Genomic DNA, 24,255 nt, shown 5'->3' with positions numbered 1-24,255 from the left:
GTTTACTAAATTACTTACCCTTTAGCTCACATGTAAATATAGGCATCTTTCAGAGAAATTTGTTTCATTACTTAAAGAGTGCATTATGCTGCTTATTCAAATATATAAGAATATTAATAATAATTCAACACTTCCCACACATCTAATTGAAAAGCTAGTAAATGCAAACAATACTCTGCACTCTTATAGTTCCCTGCACCAAATCAGAAATGCAAATAAAGACACAGAAGCTCTTTTTCTCCCACCAAAGCATGTCAGTAAAGATCTACGCTATGTTAAAAGTGCTAGCTTAACCAAGGGAGAGCAAGAGAGAGTGTCACAACACATCTTAGCATCGCAAAAGCTACTTGTAAACCAGACCTATGCTTAAATTGAGACAGAAAAATAAAAATATAACATAAACAACATGTTGAGTCATCAGTTTTTACAAGCGGGCTTATTAAACATATGCATATGTACCTATGACGACGTTAAAAGGGTGTACAGCAGGAGATTTTGGAGCTGGCCTGTGGGCTTCCCACTCAGTAAGAAGTTAGAAATGGTACTCCTGTTTTGTGTATTATTATTGTTATTAATTATTTCCACTAGGTGAACAAAACAAACTAACAAAAAATACTTTTTGTAAGTTTTGATTTGGTGTGTATTGAGTGAGCAAAAAGCTTTGTGGGTGGGCTAGCCCACACCAGATGGTATATTGGGTGGGAAGTTCAACACAGTCAGGAATTCTTTGCATTAGCTGACTTGACAAAACTGATGGTGGTTATCAACATTCTCTGTTAAGCAAAGCTTTCTGTTTCATGCTCTGTATACACTCACATAAAAAGGGGCATTGCATGCACAAACGATCCCTACGAGCATAGCCTACTTCAAGTTCTCAGACAAATGTTACCAGAAAAGATGAAAATAGCCATAAAAATCTATAAAGAGCATAAATATGTCGAACAATAAAATGTAATGCTGTTGAAAATAACATAAGAGATTATTTCAAATTAATTATTTGAACCCCGAGCCAGCGCTTTGTACTGCTGTTTGTTTCTAACATGATGACTACACATTAGAGCTCTGTGTGGATCCATCCAAACTGGAGCCATTTAAACATTAAAAGGTTGCTGTCACGTAACATAATAAAGGAGATGTGGAAATCTCTTTAGTTTGTCAGCAGATTAGAGTGAAATTCATTTTACAGATTAAATTGTATTGCTGTGTGTTCTCTGCTCTCTGCTGTGTATTCAGCAATGTAAAAGAGAATGAGCAGAAGATTAGAATCAAGTAAAACAAACAAACAAACAAACAAAATTGAAAAATGTATACATTTTCTGCATTACCAGCTGAAAACATGCACTTTCCATGGACAATGCAATGGACAGTTTGCACTGTTGTAACTTTACAGCTGTGCTTCACTTGTAATGCTAGTAAGTTGTGATTTCACAACCTGCACTTTTAAAACATATTTGCCCAGCGGAGACTCTGTACTGCACTTAAAACATGCTGTAAATAAAAGATTAGTGAAAATATGGTGCTTCCAGCCAATTTTAAACCAAAAATTCCAACTAGTTCAACTTAACTTACCATGGGAATTTAACCAGTTGAAAAGACACTTCACTACTGACAGCAAAAAGCAGTTGTTTATACCATAATACTAACCAGTTTTAAGATCTTTACTTGTCTAAAGTAAAGCTATCGAACTTCATATATAGTGTTGAACAGTTTAGCCCTTTAAAACCTTGTTAGATGTTTTGAATCCACAGAACCTTCTGCTATTGCTATAATATTTTGTGTAGAGGTTACCAACCAGAAAAAAGTATATTTTGATTATATTTTTTCATCTCTTTTTGCAAGCTTCCAGCTTAGGAAAGGTAAAGTTTTCTTCAATCATTGAACTATGGATTAATATCGACCTGGTGTATCATTTTTGTCTACTTATGTATATTGTTCGGTGCCCTGTGACCAGTACCAATATGACTTGAAAATCAAAAACACCTCAGTTAGTTCTGAAAACATATGTGAGAAATTGCCACAGACAGAAACGTTTATAAAATATGCATTAACATCAAATACAGTAGCAGTGGGAAGAAAATCACCGTGGCTCGTAAAAGCTTCATAGTCAAAAACTGAACTGAAGGTTAAAATTCGCAGAATTAAGGAAAAACAAACGGGAGAAAAACTGCAGGAGCTATCGTACCTGTTGGCTTTGGCAGAGTAATGCAGAGTAAAAACAGAGTAAGATGTAAAATTACATTTGGATGTAACCTGCCATTCATTATGAAAGTCACCGTTTAAAAGGGCATAAAAAGGTATATGCTAAGAAAATATACACATACAGACTCTTAATTATGATTAATTATCATATGCCAACATGTCACATGGACTTAAATGCAGTGTTTTCATGGGAGTGGCTTAGTGTGTTTGGGGAGTGGCTGGCTTGTTCACACATTTTGCCTTGTTCATCACTACGACAGGCAGAGCCGAAGGCTGAACGGAGATACTCAGTGTAGTACATCACATTCACTAATTGCACCATCTGTGGAGTGTTGTTCAGCTTGTTGTACAAAACCTGTGTTTAGCAGATGGGCTCGAGCGGCCAGCTAGTTGCTCCTTCCTCAAACTGCTTCACCAACTAGTTTTACAAGTTGGAAAAATAAACTTCTGCGAAACACGGCGGAGGACGCGGGCACGTTTTTGAGCACTATCCTGACGCGCGGACTTTACTTCGTGGTATTTATTACCACTTTCCTAGAGTTTTCATTTTTCCCTTTCCTTCCCCCTCTCTGCGTCTGAGGGAGGAAAAAGGAGGTGGACCCACGCTCACTCGCCGGTCTCGTGGCTTCTTTGTATACAGCAGCAGCTGTGTGTAAATGCATGGGCACACAGCGTCTGCTGCTCTTTGAGGGACAGCTTCCTGGGCTCAGTCCAGCGTTCATGTGGATTTCCACAGAAATGAAGCGACTGGTGTAAGGTGTAAAAAGAGGAATATCCAAACTTTACCTGTCCCCCCTTTCTCTTACCGTAATATCTCGTTTAACCCAACAAAGCTTGGGTCAGTTTCGCCGCCTTTCTTTCTCCATCTATCTGTGCGCTTGGATTGTAAACGGCAGAAACAAATTGAGCTCCGTGCAGAGCAGGCTACAACTACAGCTGCGCGGCTCCGTCACACACCATGGATGTAAGATTTTATCCGACTGCCGGTGGAAATTCTATTCCGGGAGATCCACCAAACCTGGATTTTGCCCACTGTTTGGGCTACTACAACTTCAATAAGGTGAGAAATCCTTCCCGTTTCGCGCCGTAGTGTTGTGTTGTGCGATCACGTTGGGACTGGAACCACTAGTGCACTGTTTTTAGCTTAATTATTGAAACTCTTACCGATATTAAGTTGATTTAATTAGAATTCCCCTTACTCACTTCCTCCTTCCTTGAATCAGAGTTCTCTTTCCGCCTAATCAGTACTTTCCTCTCTTGCCGCAAACTTTGTTGTTGTTCATTAGGAAAGGAAACGGGAGCACAGGACAAGTGTAGCGGCACAGTGTTACTTTTTGTCCAGCTCAAACCTGCCTCGTCGCACTGCTAAACTCTCACCAGACTGATGTGCTCCACAGTCATGGGCGCTGTTGCCTTTAGGGTTCCGTGTTTCTCAACATCCTGTCATTACAGTTCAAATGTGATTTTTTTTAAAAAAAGAAAGATGTAGGCTGTCAGGTACCTGCTCTTCTTCATGACCGTCCACGTCACGCAGTTAAATAAAATGACAACACGATAAAGAAATGGTTGTTGGTCTTTTGGTTAACTACTGTGTATTTAACCTCATTTTCAAACCGCCTTCAGTTCATGTTGTTCACTGCATTTGCAAGCAGTTCTTAGAATGAGCTCCAAGTATCATATTCCTCATTAACATTTCAGGGGAAAAAAAGCATGCACAAGCAGAAAGAGGAATGGACAGCTCGCTATCTGTTCCGTATGAATCTATTCATTGTCAGCGCTGCGCCGTTTTGTGCACTTATCTTACCCATGGCATCAGTTAAACTCTTGACTGTCATACTGTGCACTACAGTTTTATCTGCCCACTGCCAGGTTGCATGATGTATTTGCATTGTTTACATGTTGATCTGTTCGCTTCCTCGCATTTGTGTACAAACGCCACCGTGTCCGAGCTGTGAATAAGAACAAAGCTGAAGTTTAATAACTCTTGCAACTAGAGCTTATGAGGTTATGTAAAACACAGTTGATGATTTGTAATGTTTTGTCAGTGATGTAACACGCGCACTGTTAGGCCTGTGATCAGTCACTAACTTGACTCTCTTGTATAACAGCAGGAGAGAACATCATTGTGGCAGTCAAAAATAACAGTTTTTTATGAAGTTTAAACAATGATAACCCCCCCCCCCCACCCCAAACACACACAGACACGACACACTACCCCCCCTCTCAAATTATTCAGCCCCGTAATGCAGCTCTGTTTGCAATCTGATGCTGCTTAAAACAGTTACCAGGTTTGTCTCAGTGTTTCATCAGCTCTTTGTCATTTGGCCAAGTTGTCATATGTGCCCAATTTCATCATGTCTTCATCAGCCTCAAGAAACTTTAACCACATTGCTTTGAATTGGTGTAAAAGTTGAAGTGCGATTTTATTCCTGCTCATAAAATCCCTGGGTCAAGTGAAATTTTCCATCTGTAACAGTAATTGGCCACAATGCAAAAGGAGGCATAGAGTGAGAGAGAGGGTGGTGAGAAGGTGCTTATCCAGTATCTCCACCAGTTACGTTGGAAAGAGGAAGAGAGAGAGAGAGAGTACAAAGCATGCATTTCATGCTAATTACAATGTCTTTCCACTGTGAACAAATAGGCTCTTTTGCATGCATCTTTCAAATAAGCCTCCAATTTATTTGAATCAGCTTGCTGAAAGGTAGCACAATGCAGAGCGGTTAGTCATCTAAAAGATGTGGCATGCTTACAAGTCACAGAGCTGAAGCATTACTTCTTTAATCTATTTATAAGCTGTCACAGCACCTTTTGCGAGCAGCCAAACTTTCACTAGATTTACAGTTTTGATTTGAAAACAGGCAATACCCACTCAAAATGCTGGCGCAGGAAATGTTCAATTTTAATGACAAGAGAGACAGAAGGGCCCAGAGGCACTTTCAAACATCACAGATTCTTTTAAATTTACAGAAAAATCCAAACGAGTGGCACAAACTTAATTAGGTGCTGCAGTCATGACTAATGAAGCTGCCATTTCTTTCCCTTTTTTTGGCACAGAGATGAAGGTGCTGAAGAGAAACATGCCACAACTTCACAAAGCTGAATAATTCTCATATAAAATCTATTTTGTGAGAAAAATTCCCTCGTTGCAGTTCGGAAAAATTAAACACGGTTTCTCTATTGAAACTGAAATTGTAAAGGCTTTTTTCTGTGGGTTATAAACATTGACTACAGCGTGTGCAGGGTGAGTGACGAGGCTGTCACAGTGGGGTCTATTTCTCTTAAACTACCTTGACTCGAGGGTGAACACGGAACAGGTATGCTCAAGGGCAAAAACACCAAGGCTCCTACTTTTACTGATTGGTTGTTACTTCAGGTAGCGTTGTTTTCAATTTATCTGATAATGACTATTGGTTTTCCTGGCTCTTTGGATTCTTCTAACAACACCTGGTTGTAGTCGGTAAAATTTATAAAAGTTCCCTTTTGAAGTTTGATAAACTTTAAATCTGTGTATGAGCTCATACATATATATGCACTTATATCTCATTTGTCTAATTTATTATTCAAAGAGATTTCAGTGATGCAACATGGTTAAGGCTGCTTGTTTTCTCTAGGCAAGCTCCTCAGTCAGGCACAACATAAACCAAAGACAAAGAGCTGTTTGGATTTAACTAGTTTTGGTATTTGTAAAAGTCAAACGTGATTGACTTTAATGGTTTCTTGAAAGAGACCCTCTGTTATAGCCATATTTATTGCCATCTGGTCTTTTTTTCCTAAAGGTTTAATAATGTTTCAGATACAGTATCCATTTAGTGTGGGCTTTCATTACCTCCAGGCGCCAAGAAATCACCAACAGATGTTAATACAAACTCCTCACCTGCACTGGTGCTAACACTGAAGGTTTATTTGGAAAACTAATACCAGCACCGCCGAGACATTATAATTCATTGCAGTTGAGAATTGACCATACATTGGAGTATTTTAATGGCAGTATAGCAGAGGGATGTAGATAAACACATTGCTATGAGATCCCATAGCCTTTGTACATGACAAAAGCTACAAAAGGGGTGGGGGGAGTCTTGCAGGATCTCTGCTGTGTTGCTGTGTAGTGCTGTTAAGAGACATACAACAGTTGTGCTTAATGAAGCATTTTAAAAGGAAAGGGCAAACTATAATTAAACACAGAAATTTGTGAGTAAGCTTTTTTTTTTAATAATGTTGTCAGCATTTTAACAATTTATATATTCAAAAATCCAAACTACAGACATGTTTCACCAACCAATTAACTTGCAAAGGTAACAAACTGATTACTGATTAAGACAGGGTTAATAGTTTGGCGGTTGCACTTTACACTGATTTTTAGATGCACATGCTGTGTTTGCTGTTGCATGAAACCACAGACTATTAACAACAGGTAGTGCCAAATCAACTTGGACTCAGTTGTTAAGGATTACAGCCTTATGTGCAGCATAATAAGTCTTTTCTGAGAAATGATCTTGATGACAAATCGTCTTTAGCTACACATGCTTTATTTTGTTGTTTTTCGACCACATATTGATAAAGGACTCTGGATAATTTGTTTATTGTCGGCTTTGTATTTTATCATCCAGAAGCTATAATATGACAGACTAGCTCTGCTGTTATTCCCTGATTAGAAAGTTCTTCAAGACCCAAAATGATGCACTTCTTAAAGGATTTTACTGAGCGGGGGAAAATGGGCCGTAGGCCATGAACTACTTAGTTTATATGAGCTCTACTGACACATGCATATGTAAGGAAACCAGGAACAACACAGATTTTAAGGTCTGGAGGAAGTGAATTAATGTAGCTTCACATTAGCTAACCCCTGGGCAATAACCTCTTTTGTCCAAAGCATAGTACGTCAGGTTTCTTTTGTCTTTGCTGTCACTTAAGCTCCAGCGGGAGGGAAGGGGTTAACTCTCTTAACCAGGGGGCCTTGTGCATCTCTCCAGTGTACACAGCTGGTGCCATTTCATCACACACATTCTAAACATATCCAAACACAACTTTAAATGTGTGTGCGCGGTAATGCCGTGCGTGCGTGTCTTGGGGAGGGGCAGGGAGGCTGTCTGCTTTGTCAAACTCAACACTTGATGGATATGACTCCAAGGTGCACGTTAAATGTTTAAATGTCCAAGAAGTGAATAGCTGATGTGTTTTGCTGAGTCCTTTAATTGTAGCTTGTCAGGAGATGTAGTTCAGCAGATTTATTAAACACCTAATTTTCCCAGTGAGACAAGAGAGTGTTATTTTTAGTTTGTTCTACACGAAGACGCACTGTGCACTTGGAGCTCCTGTCTGTAAGAATGACTGCTATATGTGGCAGACGGCACTACACGCATTTTGTAAATGCCCAGCTCCATTTTCTGCATGCCATTTCTTCTGAGCAACATTAATGGTTGTTGCTTTGATCCCACAAGCATTCTGCAACTGTATGACAATCTGATCCAACGGAGTGGAAAACATAACATCAGGTTGTCCACTTTGTTTATGAGGTGGATGTGACAAATCCTCCAGCTCTGAAATCTTCAACAGACATAGACCATTACCCAGATCAGCACTCGTAAAGACCTTCTGTAATCTTGCCATCACTGCTCATAAATCCACTTCATTACATCTCCTTGTGCATTACTCAGCGTGGTTCATTTAGGCAGACCTCACACTATGAAGTTATTTCCCAACCGGTGGATTTGCAAACCATAAGGCACCATTCTATAGACAAGAACCATCTTGCTCTGCTGATTTGGCCTTATGTAATCTCATGTCCAATGAAAAATAGGGGAAACCACATTAAAAGCAAAAAAAGAAATCATGCTTGCATATGGAGTGTCTTTATGCTGTAGGCTTTCCTTGTGCGTATAGTTTCACCTCAAGGATCCACTCCACTGTTATCTGTCCTCGCCCTGTTTAATAACACAACAGAAAATTCTCCCTTTTGACTATGTGTAGCTATGTGGCTGTTTCAAAAACATCTCTTCCAGTGGTATAAAGAGAAGAGATGCACAGTGTTGTCATGTAAACAACATCACTACACCGTTCAAATCATGAATCATAACAAAAGATTATTTTAAGTTATTACAGAAGAGTTGCTTTTTTCTTTTCAGTGTCTTAAGGACTTTCTGGGTATCTGCTTTCTGGATAAATCAACACTTGTTCTCATTTGGATAGCTTTAAAAAATGTAAATTAACATCATTTAGATCTTTAAGTTCTTAGTTACATGTGGAGCCGTGTTATGACTTTTCTCAAATATCTAATTAGTTAATGCATCATTAAAGTCCAAATGAAAAATGACAGTAATAATTTCACTGCTGACTTCATTAAAACATATGTTGAAGTTGTATGGCAAAGCATTAGCATGAGCTGAGCTCACTTAAAAAGCACCCATAACTCAGAGATGCACCAAAAGATGGAACTCATCTAGACCACAAAGTTCGCTATAAAAGTGGAAAAGATGACATTGTCCAGGTCAGCGAGGGGGTTGAGATTTAGCTTTAGGGTTTTGATGTCTTAAGATAAGCCTGAGAGTTTACTCAAATACCAAACAGAGTTGGCGTACAAGAGGTTTGTTAAGCTGTGACATGAGGAGGTACGCATTGCCTTTTTAGATGTGCAATATGTACGATTTTTTTAGTTTCAAAACAATAAGTTAAATGATTGACAGTGTGGAAAAATGAATGGTTGTGAGGTTATGTAAAAGGTGTCTGTGTCATTGCAGAGGTTGCCTGAAGCACAAAGTAGCACTCACCCAAATCCTCATGGGATTGTAGTATGTAATCCCGATGTACAGCACTACAAGATCATGGTGTCTATGATTCTTGTTGATCATATGACAGGAAATCAATGAAATGGTAAATGGTTTTTGAAAAGAAGGATTAACTAAGAGGTTTTGTGTTAGCATATGTTACCAATATGATGGGTCCTTGCATACATGTTGTTGTGTACAATTCTTAAACAACACCAACCTCTTCTAGTGTAATGCACCTTTAAGTTATGTAAGGCCAAAGATATCATTAACCTTCAGAAGTTCTATTGAATGAGTCAATGCTGTGCCCATTTCTGTTCAAGAGAGAGCCCCTTAAGAGAGATTTTTCCACTATGATCAACTGTTTTAATCTGGTTTTGGCTCACTACATTTTTGACAGCTTCAACCTTGCTGACTTATTAAAAGGAGGAAGAAGAACCCCCTGTGCTCCAGAAAACAGTTTTTAACCATGAATTAAGCAGTTTCAAAAGGACCAGTCAATCACTTCTGGTTGGCTGATTCAATAAGTGTTGTGTCCCTTTAGTGGTTAGCCTCGCTGTTAAGACGCATTCATTTTTAAAGCTTTCCAGAGAGGCAGCCATTCCATGTTTCATAGATCTAATGTCCAATTCTCTTAATGGGCTCACAGACTGTATCAAAACATTCTGCAGTTTTCCTTTTAACTTGACTTGCTTGACTTAAGCCTTTGGCTCTTTGTCAGGCACACAGGCCACTGATGGATGTCTCATACAGTTATGGGTAATATTTTCTTAGCAGTGCAGGTTGAATTTATTGTTTCTGTTTTCACATTTAGACTTTATTCTTTTAGTTTTTCCTAATTTCTGCATCTAAATGACCTTTGAGATAAATACTGAAAACGATTCAAAATTGAGATATTTTACTAAAAGGGATAAACGCATGGGGAAGCTTAGCTTTGGTTGGGGGTTGAATTTGTTATATGCTTCAGTTTGCTTTAACTGTTAAAACGAAACCAGCCTCATCATAGATATTCTTATTCATGATCCCAACCTTTGTTCATATATCAGGTTGAGTGTGAATTTCTCTCTCATTACAGGGCTATGAGCTGCAGGTGTGTAGTATTACTTGTTACACAGTGTGATTAATCCTCCCTTTTTTCTGCTGCCCCCCTCCTACATCACACATTCCCATAATGCAGCTTGTTACCAGGTTGCACTAAAAGGACTGACAATAGTAGCAGGTGTGCAAATATCCCTTAGACCCGTTGGACAAAGAGCTTAAATAATGTAGGTAAATAAAACTTTTGTTTGAATGGCGAAATGGATGGCATGTTTTCAAGCAGAACTGCATCAGAGTTCAAGGAAGACTAACTTGAAAGAAAACCTGTTTATCATGCAGGAAACGATGAAAGCACTCCTTTAAAAATTAAAAATTAGATGTATTTGACACTTTCTGGTAAAATGTATAACCTTGATTACTGTTTTGCCCCCTGTTTACACGATGTCTCAAAGTGTGAGTCAGTTAGATGATATTTTCTTTTCATAGTAACTACCATAGCAGGAATACTGCTGCCTGCAGACCTGCGTTACCCCTTAAACAAGCGTTTTAATAGTCCCCAGAGTTAAAAATCTGCTATCTCAACCTGCAGCAGCTTGATTCAATCTTCTGTAAACATACTTAAGACTGATAGGAATTCTCTGATATGACTACTGTGGGGGTTTTTTGTCATTGTTATTCAGTTGCAGTGAATCAAGCTCTCGTTACACAGCGCTGATTGCTCGAGGATTGTCTTTTTCTTTTTAGTCCCTAAGGGGAGTGAAACGGCTCTTCTTAAATGTTTGCCCTTTAATATCTCTTTCATACCTTGGTTTGTCAGAAATGTCTTTGTATCCATTTTCTTTAACAAGGCCACAGGAATTCAACAACAATAACTTGTATTTCAGCTGTCTGTTTTGCCATCACTCTTTATTTCAGCGCAGACCCGACCTGAAGAATGAGACATGGCACACTGAACTTTTTCAATATTGATCTAAGATGATAATCTTTTCCTCGCCCTCAACCAACAGCTTTTTTTTTTATGGCTCCCATAAATCCAGAAAGATTTTAATCTCTATTTATCAGGAGTAAATCCTGTGGGGAACGCAAATTAAACATATTCAGCATTTAAAAAAAACAAAATGGGGAAAAAAAACCCCTCTTGTCTTCCGTCTGACATTATTCTTTTGGTTATAATTGCCCATCAGCTGTCCTCATTTGAATAAACAGCTCTCAACATGTTACTGAAATAACACTGCTTTGAGAATTCTTCCAAGAGATTTTCTATTTGATGAAAATCATGCAGTATTCATGAATCTATCTAGTTTTTATTCAGTTCCACAATAAAAAGGAACAATGGACACAGCCTCAGTAAAAGCTCCAACCACATAATAAAGGTCCATTCTCCAGAAACCTCAATTGCGGGATTATGAATGGAGGCCATGCAATTCTTGAGTCAACTTCTGATATTTCTGTGAGGTGAAATTGAGGCTCATTCACAGCATGTCCTTGTTTACTGTCATGTGCATGTATGTTTCTGCTGGCTTGTGAGCTCCTGCATGTGGTCGTAGTGTGGGATGGCAGAAGTAGAAACAAGATCAAGGTCTGTGAGGCCTTTACATTGGCCAGGGCTTTCCTTCTGCGGACAGCCACTGACAATTCATTTAAATGACATTCCTTCCAAGGAACCTGATCGAGTTTCTAATCTGTGGTGGTTCTGACTCAATAGTGTAACTTTTCAAATACCTGCACAACCTTGGAAAACATTTTTTTAAGGAGTTCCAATATTATTTTTCTCCCCCGCTGATAAACAAGAAGAGAAACTGAATGATTACAATGTTTCAAAAGCATTACAGGCATCTGATTAAAGTGTTAGGTTGGAGTTAGCCAAGGTTAACCGTCCATAATGAAACACTTTGAAAATAATGATACGCTGCATGGTTTTATGAAGGCTTGTGGCTGCTCAGCTCAGCAGTGGTGACCTTCAGCAGTTCCACGAGCTAATCGTGGCAATCCCGCAGCACCCCTGTAGTTTTGAGACTCCATTAGCTTCTGATATGCATCCAGGAGAGCAGAGCTTGCACAAGGTCTTCCTCTTAAACCATCCTTGTGTCACTGAGGTGCCTGGCCAACTTCCCTTTCAAGTGACACCGAGAGATTTGTCGTCAGCTCCCACTTTGATTTGAATGCGGCTGTTAATATTTTATGGGTTTATTGTTTTGCCTTGTGCATTAATGCATAAGACTATGGTGTCAAATTCTCCTATATCCCCAAGTCTGAGAGGTTTATCAGTAATTGGCACTTCTACTAAATGTTCTCGAGCTGTTGTTAATTGCTTGTTTAACAGCCAGTAAATTCTGTTTGAATAGTGTTGCTGTTGAAATAGCATTGCATCGGGTTCTGCAAATAAGTATTTTTGCTGATTTGCACCATTTTCTGCTGTGTGGGTGGGGTGGGTAGAGTGGGATGCATGTAAATTGCTGCATTATTCTGCTGGCATGCTTGACAATCAGGCAAATTCCTAACAGCTTTAGTTGATTTAACATTCAATTTCAATCAAACATGTACCCAGCTTGTAGCATGATACTCGGTTTAGTCAGTCCTAACATAGCTGTTGACAGGTAAAGGGACAACTATGTGTTCATCTTTTAGTGTTGGAATCCACAATAATGCATTCCCAACAGGAACTAATTAACAAATAAGAATAATTGCCCAGTTCTTTCATTCATCACCACAGTCTCTCATAACATGCAAGCTTCAAGCAGGAACAACAAAGTAGTACATAAATCAAAGTAGTTTCCTTTGCCAAGCCAGAACCCCCTGGGAGGTACCTTGGTGCTTAATTAAAATCCAGAAGGATCATGTTTTAAGTGTAGGTGAGCGAGCACTGAATAACAATGACAAACCATGCCCCAGAGCATTAGTGGTGTGTTTTTGAAAAAGAATAACAACATCTTTTTCTTTTTTTTCCCCTTGTAGAAAATAAATGAGATTTAATGTGAAAGAAGAAAGCTGTTTTCAGTACATTTTGGCACACAGATATTTGTAAATGTAGCCTTGTCTCCAGAACCGGACAAAATCAGGATTGACATATTAATGTTATAATTAAGCATACAGAATTAAAACGAAACGGCTCATTGTTACACATTTGATGTTCTTTCTTTCTGGGCACTGTTTCCTATTCCTGATTTTGGTTTGCGAGTCCTCACATGTATAAACCAACTGCAGAATATAAAGGTGCACTTGGGAAATTGTCACTACAATATCTGTATTGGAACATAGAGATTTATGTCAAATGGATGGTCACAGTGGCAGGCCTTCAGGCTATTGTTGTCCCTGATCTTTGAGGTTACAGATCTGATGTTTCTGCACTCTCTGCCCTTCAACCAGTGATACAGTGGGAAATGATTAAATCCACACAACGTGGAGTCACATTTTAAACAGATGACGATCAGAATATAAACTGTCCTACATACATGCTGTTTCTGCAAGCGTTATAACTCTGATGTTCACTGGCTCCCAGGAAAGGCTAAAAAAAGGAAAAGTACATTTCAAAAGGGAATGTGTAGTTATCAGGAGAAGAAAAACTCTCCCAAGTCAAATCCGCTCAATTACAGAGCTCTGGAGAGCTATCCCCAAGCAGCCCTTCCATTGGCTAATCAGTCACAGCAAATTGTAGTGGTGAATATTTCAGACTCGACATATTTGAATAAAGCCATCATGATTATTTCACTGTTGTACAGTACTCTCGAATAATTTTCACAGCCTTCAGCTGGGGCCAGCATAAACTGCATAACTCCTGATTTTTTTTCTTTTCTTTTTTTAAAAAGGAAGGGAAAAGTCAAGGGAGAAAAGCAGACACAAGGGCTGTCAGTCAATGTGGCAAGCTAATTGGGTCGATCTCTTTAGCGAAAGATGAATGAAGAGATTAACTCTCCCTATGTGTCCAGTGAATCTCCCCCTCTGGCTCCAGGTAAATTAGCCGATGACAAGTTGACAGTGGGATTTCCGTTCCGCACTCCTGCTTAAACCTGTAGTCGGTAGTTTACAGCATGGCGCCCCCTGTTGAAATCACTGATTTTTCTCATTACAGGCTTTGTTGATATATTGATTAATCGGATCGGTGGAATTTATCTTTCGAGGTTTGTTACACGACTACTCCAGAGTGGGTGGAGAAACATTTTCACATACACGTCGGCCATTCACATTTAGCCACTCTTCACCTCTGCAAGATATCACACATAGGGATGATCTCTACGGACTGTAGTGTTTATATTTACACTGGCAGAGGATTGGCGATGGGTCAAGCAAACCTAATGAAGATAAATGAAGAGTGATGGGAGAACATGTGCGCGGAAAGGTGCGAGTTCAGAGTAGATTGTCGTGCTGTCATTTATTTTAGTGGAAGAACTCAGCATGGTCCTAAAATAGAGGGCAAGGCTCAAATACAGAAAATGTCAGTGACCCCTCACCCCCCCCCCCCCCCTCCCCCCTTAGCCGCCTGCACTGAAATTAGATAAAAATAGCTCAAAGGGAGTTGTTGTCAAAGCAGAAAATAAGCAAACCTGTACAGGGAGGATTTTTATAGGTACAATGTATTTATTTTCTCTTGTGTGATACCATTGTTAGGGAAATTAAGCCCAGATATGGTTGCTTTTGATTGGCCACAGACTGACAAGTCTTATTAAACAAATGCTTTTGCATTAGTTTTTGTTTAAAAAAATGTGTAAACACTTTCCTAACTTATCTTCTCCATTTAAAAATTAAAAATAACAAAATGCCACTTCCACACACAGCAGACCTCTAGGTTTTTCATACGCCTTTGATCTCCAACCTGTCTTTTTACACCGAGGAGAGGAATAATTTTTGCATTATGACTAAAAGATGTGTAATGTGTCTTTGTTCCGAATCTTTTTAAATGTCAGTGCAATGATACGGAATCAAAGTTGAGGCTTAGTGTTTGTAATTATTCAAAGCTGGTATCTTAATCTCACGCTGCTTTTGAAGTAGGAAATGTTAAAGTGACATTTTGAGTTTAAATACTGTTAAAAACACTAGTGAAGCACTTAGCCTGATGGTGGCTGTCACAAGAAAAACAATGTCTGCGACTCAACAGCTGTCAGGTTTGCTAATGATGTCCTGGTGTGCTGTCAATCTAGCAGATGAACGGACAATAGTATGCCAAGGAGAAAATGCTTGAAACAGCTAATTGCTTCTAAGAGCTCACTCAACCATTCTGTAACTACTATGTGTTCACAGATGTCTTTTCCAGCTGCTATTTCATTATGGAACTCAAAGACATTACAGAAGCAATGTACTGGCTTTCTTTACGAGCCTGTGTTGTTGCACATCAAGTCTTAATGATTATAGATACATTATTGCAACCACAGGTGGAAGAAAATAACAGAGCACGGCATCTATATTCGTGCATTTTCATTATTTTACCTAATTTGCTCCCATCATTCCGTTAATCTCTGCCAACTTGTTGATTGTCAGTTTGGAGACGCATTTCTGGAGAGGAGCCCGAGAGTATTTGCAGCCGGACCTCTGTCAGTAGCGCCAAGCAACACAGCCACAAATTGGAATGTGGTACAGTTCTGGGAAAGCAGCCAAGATTTAAATTAGACAATAACCTCTGCTCTCTCTATATTGCCTCTCTTTTCCAGCTGCAGGCCTAGCCATTTGTTTAATACAGTCAGCCCTGTAGTATATAATAGACTGATATACGAGTCACTGCTCAGCAGTTTGTGCTTTTCAGATTTATAGAGATTGAACAACTGGCTGGTTTGTGCATACTGGTCTTCTGCTAAGAATAACAGAAAAGACACAGGTTGCATACATGAAGATTTTAATGGGCTTGAGAATTATGATGAAAAATGGGACTAACCCTCCAGTTTACTATTTGCTGTTAATGCCTTTTTGTAAACATTTCTCAAAAGAAAGAAATAGATTTTATATTTGATAGCTTTAAATACTGTTAAACTGGGCTAATTGCTTGATAACATTGCTCAAAAACACGCTATAGAATACATTAGGCTTTTAATGGACTGAATAGTTTGATGTTAATGCTCTCACCACTTTAGGCTTTTACATCGTTTTATATCCAACATTAGCAGATAAGAAATAGAGGATTGTTTTGAGTCCAGCACTAAAAGCTCTTGACTGTGCACATTCCCAGAGCCATTCATAATGATTGTATTAGTCAGTAACAGCACACAGGGAATTTAAAAAAAAAAAAAAAAAAAGGGGGGGGGGGGGGGGGGAGTGTCTGTGCTCCACTCCCTGCAGCTTTCAGTGGATCTTTATGTGAAGTCCTAGTGACAAAGCCATTTGACAAATCAGGAAAAAAGTACAACCATTAGTGCCATCAGAAGCAAACCTGTTTCCACTGGCACAAAGCTGTTCCTCTACTTTTTGACATTTGACCATTTAAAAAAAAAAAAAATACTATTAGCTTCTTTAACCTGATAGCAGCCTTGTGCTCTGAAGTAGAAGAATGGCAAGCAGAACAGGACAAGCTTAGGTTAAAATCCACACCCCGATACCATCTTGAGTTGGAGTTGCATCAAAGCTGCTGAAAGTAAACAGCCTTGAGACATGGCTTAGGAGTAAAAGCAAGACAACACCAACAACACAAGCCTCTCTCATGTTACTTCCTCAAGAGCCGTGTGTCCATGCAACGGCAGCAATTGTGAGAAAGCTACACCATGTTTCTGAGGCCCTCTCCATTGCCTAAGCTCCTTTGTGGCTGTGGGCCAATGGCTTTGCACCCCGCCAAATCAAAGATGGAACCCCATTTAGCTCGCGCTTTCTTTTAGGATTTGCTCTTGAGAGTACATAGCAGACTCAACAGCCAGGGAAAAATGGGATGTTGGATGTTGACCTGCATACTATTGAGGCTGCTGAGCTCAGGCTATTGGTCCATTATGACAAATCCTGAGACCATCTTTGTTTTGGCAACATTTGCAAGTCTTAGGCCTCAGAGAAAACAGTAGCCATGGAGAACCTCTGTGTGCTTTTAGGTCTACTGTGTAACTAGTGCGGTGATATTAGCAGCGACTATGCTATAAAATTAGTCCAGCTACATTTACTGTAAATTACACTTAAAAGTCCACATTTACACAAGAAAGCAGAAGTCTTAGAAGTTTATATTTTAAAGCGACTGGCTACGTTTATAATATAAAATAAGAGTAACAAGGACTAATTTTAGTCATGTAGGCATTGCTGCTCTAACATTGGCCATTTTAGTCAGTCTACCCTTTAGTCCAGACTAGATTAGCTCAACAGGATGCAGGACGGAGTACTGTTAAATTTTGTATCCTACATACATCCATAGATTCATGATTCCCAACGGTAACAACAGTTTTGCACCAGATTTTCCTTTGTTTTATGACCCATTTCTGATCCCATTTCTATTAGCTGTGACAACTATGTGTATAGTACTCATTAGCAAATGTTAGCATCCTAACACACTAAACTGACATTTTCTATAATTATTTTACATTACCTGCTAAAGATGTGTTGATGCCCCTGATGCCTGACATCTCAAAGCAACTGTGCATAAATACAACCTGACAGATCTACTATCTAATAAAGCACTGTACTCTTAGCATAGCAGTTACCAAATCCTATTAATTTAGTGAGCCCATAATTCAAGGTAGAGTGGATTGTCCACTAATTGCAGGGTTGGAGATTTGATCCTTGGTCTCCTTACATGCCGAAGTGCAGGACACTGAGCACCCAGTTCCTTCTAATAGTAGGTATGCATGGCAGCTGCACTGCCTTTGATTTGTTGTTTGTGTGTCTAAGAAAGAGGGAGAGAGAGAATAAGTGAACGACAAACACATTGTAAAGTCTTTTTGTGGAATCTGTATTTAGTAGCAGTTATTTTATTTGGAAAAATGTAAATTTCAATATGAAATCGGTAATTCACATTGTCACTTGATCTGTTAGCCATTATAAAATGTGGTTGAGGTCAAATGTTTTCTTTAAAAAAACTAAAAATAAACAGATGCAGTATATGCCAGATGTTTACTTTTAGTCATTGACAACTTTTCTGCCTGACTTTACAAATGCTGTTTCACTCTGGTCTTTTTGTGTCTCCGTGTTATCGCTCTCATACACCGTGTCTGCGCTGAATATAAATTTTGCCCAAAGGAACATGCTGAATACACAAACTATAGTTCACCTTTTACTGTCTTTTAACACAGCCATAATGACTGGGAAGCTTGAAAAAAATATAATATATATTTGCTGAGCTGTGAAATCACTTGTAACTTTTTCCTTTATTTTGATAGTTAAGCTTGTCATTTTGGTTGGACATGCAAACTTATTTTTATGCGCTGTGACGGAATTATAGTGTTCCTTTGCCGTTTGGAGTAATTTAAAGAACAGAGGCTCTGCTTTTGGGTTTGCTTATAACAACCCCATCTGTGATGCCCTAAAGTTTCTTATTTTAGAGACTTTAATGATTACACGGTCCAAAAGTTAAAGATCCCTGTTTAACCTTCTCTGATCGAATGCTAAATAAACGTGACTCACCGTCGGAGCAGAATCCCTACCATTCTGTGGCCAGGAAACAGTCTTTTTGTGAGAGGTTTGATATCTGTGCAGGGGTTGAAAACTGTTCCTCCAGGTCAGTGTTTACTAAAGTAAAGCAAGCTGTGATACCTCTAGCTGAGACTATAGTGGTCTGTGTGGTGTGAAGGGAGGGTAATCACCACACAGCCTGAACAACACTGTCATCAGCTTAGTTCAGATCCCACTTTTTCTCACACCAGCTCCTCTGCACTGTTGTAGGGGTACTACCACTGAGAGGCAAAGGAAGACTGAGATGCTTTCAATGAACTTCCCCTCAATGCTACCTTATGTAGTTAAGGACTAGCAGTCTTAATAGTGGAAGACAGTGCTGGGCTGGGGGGAGTAATGATTTTAGCTTTAAACTGAATTACCAATCGATTCGGCCCGCAGATCAGAACACAGCTTGCTAGCTGACTGTGTGGACATGCTGTGTTGTGGAGTTGCTTTACAAATTGACTGCTGCACACATAGGAGGAAATATATCTATATATGTCAGCTTGCCTCTGCATGCACAGTGGCCTGCTGTGCATGAATAGGCCTTGTGATCACCAGAGACGCAGCTGCAGAGTGTTTATGCTGAATTGGGTTGTAAATGAGCATGTATTTGGTGAGGAGTACCTCTGGAAGATAACTTTCCCAGAGGCTACAACACAGTCCGACCAGTATTGCAGGGAAGGAAACAGTGCTGCTCTTTTGAATCTCCAGCCTCCTGCACTCAGTGTGAGAGTTAGCTAAACCTGGTTCTGGGCAGGGCCTTAAAGGAAATTGCATAAAATAATACATCGAAAATTACAGTGGGCTACTTGGGAGCGAAGATTGCGTTTTAACTGTGGTGTTTTCACTGTCTTTTATGGAGACCACTGGAGAACATATTAGCACAAGTGTCATGTTCCAGAGAACACATGCTAGGCTGTGATTACTGAGCTCAAGCTGAACTGTAAAATCGTTTGTCAGCAGTTGATTTGCTTCTGGAAAAGCCCGGGCTCTTGATTGAATTAGTTTGGCGGTTTTCAGTACGGAGCAAGAATGTGTCCAATTTGGTTACCTGCTGACAGACAGCTATGATATTATAACTTTATGATTGTACAGTAAAACCAAGTAGCAGTCTTTTGAAGCTGATTTGAAAATAAAAGAAAACACTCTTATGTTTCTCGTTTTTCTGGTGAAAACTGTCACCTTGGATTTTCCCAGTCATGCTTTATCATTTAATTGCCATTGATAAAGCAATATTTGATGTTTGCACTAAAACATATGCACATTTCATTTGTATGCATGAAGAGAAGGCAGCTGTGCTATCAAAGGCTCTTCAGGCTTCTATTCTGTGGATTCTTCGTTGTCCAGTTCATGTTTACTGATAGGATCTGTGTGGTTACTCCATCATATTGGGAGTGAGAGGGGGTCACGTTGGTGCAATATTGTGTTCACCCTGAGGTTGAAATAATTTTGTTTGCTGTAATAGCTGTAAAACACCTTATTTCCCACTGGACATTCTTTCATACAAATGTTCTTGCAGTGGGATTTAAAAGATAGCTGGAAAAAAATCAAGCAAAATTACACTGGCTTTAGTCAGGAAAAAAAAAACATGTTTAAATTGTGATTGGTACTACTGTCTCTGATAATAAATAACTGAAACATTCACTGCGATTTAAAAAAAAAATCTCTAAAATCTAGTCAGAAGACGAATAAGAAAAGCAATACTTTTGCATTTGTAGAAAAATCTAGAAATTCACACGTATCCTATTTGCTGCAAGGTTGCTTGGCTTTTCTAAATGCCTGTGATTATTCAAACATTGGAGTCTTTTCACTTCAGGATCAGGGTCCATGTAAGCTCTTAATTCTCTCCTGTTAAACAGTTATTGAAGAAATGTGCTGGTGGTGCAGAAGGCGAAATAAAAACACTGGGAACCCAGCATTTTATGCTGCCGTGTAGCCATGTCTGACTCTTAGCACAGTTCATATTACAGAGCACATTTATCTGTGAATTCACTCTGTTAGTAAAAGCCTTCTATCCCAAAGCTATTTTAAAGCACCATTTTCTATGGCTTCCTCATGATTCCCCACCGCTGAAAGAAGCAAAGCCCAAATACATAACTGACTTTTTTGGAACTGGGAAGACTGAGGAGGCTGGTTTCTTGCAAGTAGCAAACCTGTCTGGGTTGTGACTGTAGTGCTAGACATTTACAGCCATTTTGTTGTATTTTAGGAGCCTTTATCTTCCAAAAATCAAGCGATCCCATCCTTCAGATTTCCCAAACTTTTCATTTAGGTCTGCATATGGGCAGGCACACAGTTGTTTGACTCTTCACATGGCAGCCACAGCTCTCCTCCAGCTCGTCACATCATTTTAATTACAGGGCCTTCATTGTCTACACTGACCCATTTTAGCGCGGTCCCTTACCGTCAACTGCGCGGTCCCTCCAATCACACTTAATTTAATCTGGCATTTGACTCAATCGGCAATGCCGCAAACATGGGCCCAAAATGGCCCCTACCCCAGAAATGAATTGGGAATAAAAATAACAATCTCCACTCCCTGCTCTGCTTGTCAGCCGAGGCCTCCGGCCCGACATGGTACAGCTTTTAATGGTGAAGATTGATACTGGTAACTGGGGACATTTCTTGGGATGTTAGGCACAGTTCTCTGAGGAGATTCTGAACTGCTTTTAAAGGGGCCTGGAAACACAGTAAAACACGAGTCAGAGAGACAGAGCCCAGGGAGTTTAACACTGCTGATTGGCACATGGACTTGACTTGATCATGTTTTCTGTAATGAAGCTGAAGTGATTTGGATCAATATCTTTGTTTTACACTTTACAATTCAGGGATGCCTTTGTGTGATATTTGTTTTATTGGACAAACACAGACAAACACACAAACACTCACACTTTTTTTACTTTTTTTGTGTTTTCTGCGTTACAAAATGGTGTAACATTTCAAGTAATTGAGTTGAAAATGGCTATTAATGAGAGCAGGAAGTTTGCATGGAATCTAGGGCAAATTATTTTTCTTTATTTCGTAGCAACTAAGTAAAAATCAAAAGTTCCTTCTTTTTCACTATGATTTTTTTTCTCTCTAAATTCTCAGGCAACTATTTGCATTGGAGAGCAACTGGTGCCCCCCCTATTTAAAAATAAAAAAATTAAAAAAAATCTTTCATTCAGGCACAGGGCAAGAAGAGGCGGAAGCAGCCCTGCATGAAGCCGTATCTCCCCCACAATCAGAACAATGTTCTAGTGCTTGAATAGAGAAGGATATCTTTGAGACTTCAATTTATTATCTAAAAGAAGAAGGGGAACGGAGTAACACTTCCAAGATAAGCCCAGCATAAGGTTAATTACAAGCTGAGTAGCTGACGTAACCTAGCCATGTCATGACTCAAAGTTCCACACAGCTGGGAAGCGAAGCAGTGCCAGCAATTGACAGTTACTTTTCCAGCAGAGGCTCGTGCGTGTGTGTGTGTCTTTATACGTTTGTTCAAATATGTAAACTCAATTGAGTCAGATATAGTTTAGTAGGACAGCTCCAAGTAAGATGGCACTGGAAGCCTAGGTGGCTCAAACCACCTGCTTCAGCAACTGCTAGTGGAGCTTGTGGCTCCCTGTTCTCATTGGTGCGCAACACTGTTAACATTGCTGCTGACTCTCAACTCTCTCTCCAGGGCATAGACTAATTAATGGATACCATTCGCAGTTGATTAGCAGCAGTTCTTTCGGTAATTACATTCGCATACTAACCACTCAGAAGAAAAAGAGTATAGAAAAAACCCCCACAAAGGGCTCGAAAATATATTAATGCACTTCTCAGTTTGCTCTGATCTTAATTTGTTTCCACTATTGTTTGGCTTCTGCTCTGATAAGAAGCGTTTTTCTCTCTGCCTCGCTCTCTTTCTGTTCCCTCTCCCCCCGTCTATTAGTTTTTTCACTCATGATGTTTTAAGAGAGTGACTTTGTAATAAACATACAAAAGAGATGACTTCAGAGCTTTGTTAATAAACAGGTAAAACGTTCTCATGAAGACGCAAACGTGCTGCGTTTCTTTCTCCTCTGAGCTGTGTAGGCTGGGGTTTGCTCTCCTCACTCACAGAGAGGTGCATTGTGCTCGTGGGCCCAGCTGCTAGCCCATAATTCTTCATTCTATGTCCCATTGTTCCTACCTGTCAGCATGGTTGTGTCTATGAAGAAAGGAAGTGGCTGCCATTTTGCCAACAGGCCATGTGGGTTGGTAGGGGCGGGGGGGATGTTGTAAAAACATGTTATTTCTTTCCAAAGTACAGGGTTTTGATAGCTTATCAGCTCCCTTAATCACTAATGTGTCTTTACAGTATGGCTCTAACTCACCACTAAAGACTGTATCTATTAATATGTAAATGCTGAAGTAGAAAACATATTTTTGTAACGGATCAGGGGGAAATTAGTTTCTTCATGAACATGGACTTAGTCAAATGTTCCCGTTGACCTGAAATGTACAGCAGCCATAATAAAAACACCCCCTACCTCCTTATTTCCCCCCAGTATCACTCCTCTCCCATAGGTTATTTTAAGTTAATAACCTGCCACTGCATCTTGATACTTGGCTTTGTGATGCAAACATATCCTTAATTGCTATCCCATAAGAGCTGAATAGCTGGACCAGATTCTCATTACCCTGGTTTGAATTGGCCAGGGCCTCTCAAATGCCTCTCATCATGTCACAATAATGGCAGAGTGGCAGAATGTGCTTATGCATGTAGAGACAGGGGTTAACCCAGTGTGCAAATATTCAGAGCCATGTATGACAATCTGTTTGAGTGACAGGTGTTGGTTATGAGAGGGAAGTGAGTTGATTTACACTGGATGTTATCTGGACACCACTCGGCTGATTGTGTTTTTTTTTCTCTCTTTGTTTTCATTTCCAGTTCCAGAATAATAACAACTACATGAACATGGCTGAGGCGAATGGTGCCCTGCTCGCTGCTGGGGATGTAAGTATACTGTTTTCCATAAATGTAAACAAATTTTGGTGTGAAAATGAGTCTTTGTTTGTCTTTTTTTTTTAAACATGACTAAATAAAATGATAATTTACACCTTTTTTATACATGTTATGGAATAAAGCAGTCTCTTCTTTTGGCGTTTGAATAATTCTTTGAAAATAATGGGATACGGTAGAAGTGCCATGAATAACTGTCAGAATAAGCTTCATATCTGATTGGTAATATTCCTGGAAATGAATGACTATTTTGCCATCTCAATCAGGAAATAAATTTTTACCATCCAAATTGTTCCTCCTCTCCTTAAAACCTCCTCAGGCTTGGTTGTAACTTGTGAGAGCGGACGCTAATGTGATGTGACTGCTTCAACTATGCTCTGTAAGATGAAGTGATATCTCAGAAAGCTGAGGATAAAAACACCTGTTTTCCTTCTCTTTTCAAAGATGTAATAAAGAAGCATAAACAAACTCCATAGCTGTGTCACTCTTTGAGCTGTGCTATCTCCTGGCACTTACAGAAAGCGAAATGTCACCAGCAATCTTTGGCTGAGGAGCTGCTGGAAAAACTGTGTACTATACTGTCACATTGAAAAGAATAAGGGTGCAGTTGTTCTTCTGGAGGTATATAACGGACTCTGTGAGCCATAGCAGTCCTAACAGTGGGCTAAATTTATCCATTTTATTCCCCCTCCACCCACTCGGCTGCCCTGTCATTAGAGACAAGTGCACCAAAAA

The 24,255-nt window shown here is 39.5% G+C and overlaps 1 protein-coding gene across 1 annotated transcript in view; it reads left to right on the top strand.

The window, feature by feature from the left end:
* Positions 1-2,459: 2,459 nt before the first annotated feature.
* Positions 2,460-24,255, top strand: part of tox3 (TOX high mobility group box family member 3) — a 37,632-nt gene continuing 15,836 nt past the window's right edge. Inside the window, exons 1-2 of the mRNA XM_035906369.2 lie at positions 2,460-3,259; positions 23,449-23,514. Of these exons, the coding sequence (XP_035762262.2) occupies positions 3,158-3,259; positions 23,449-23,514 (168 nt within the window). The 5' untranslated portion in view covers positions 2,460-3,157. The remainder of the gene's footprint in view (positions 3,260-23,448; positions 23,515-24,255) is intronic.

Source organism: Neolamprologus brichardi, chromosome 1 (assembly GCF_056152115.1).
Source record: "Neolamprologus brichardi isolate AB-2024 chromosome 1, ASM5615211v1, whole genome shotgun sequence".
Classification (NCBI taxonomy): domain Eukaryota; kingdom Metazoa; phylum Chordata; class Actinopteri; order Cichliformes; family Cichlidae; genus Neolamprologus; species Neolamprologus brichardi.
Note: the sequence above shows the minus strand (reverse complement) of the source record. Positions and strands in the feature narration are given on the sequence as shown.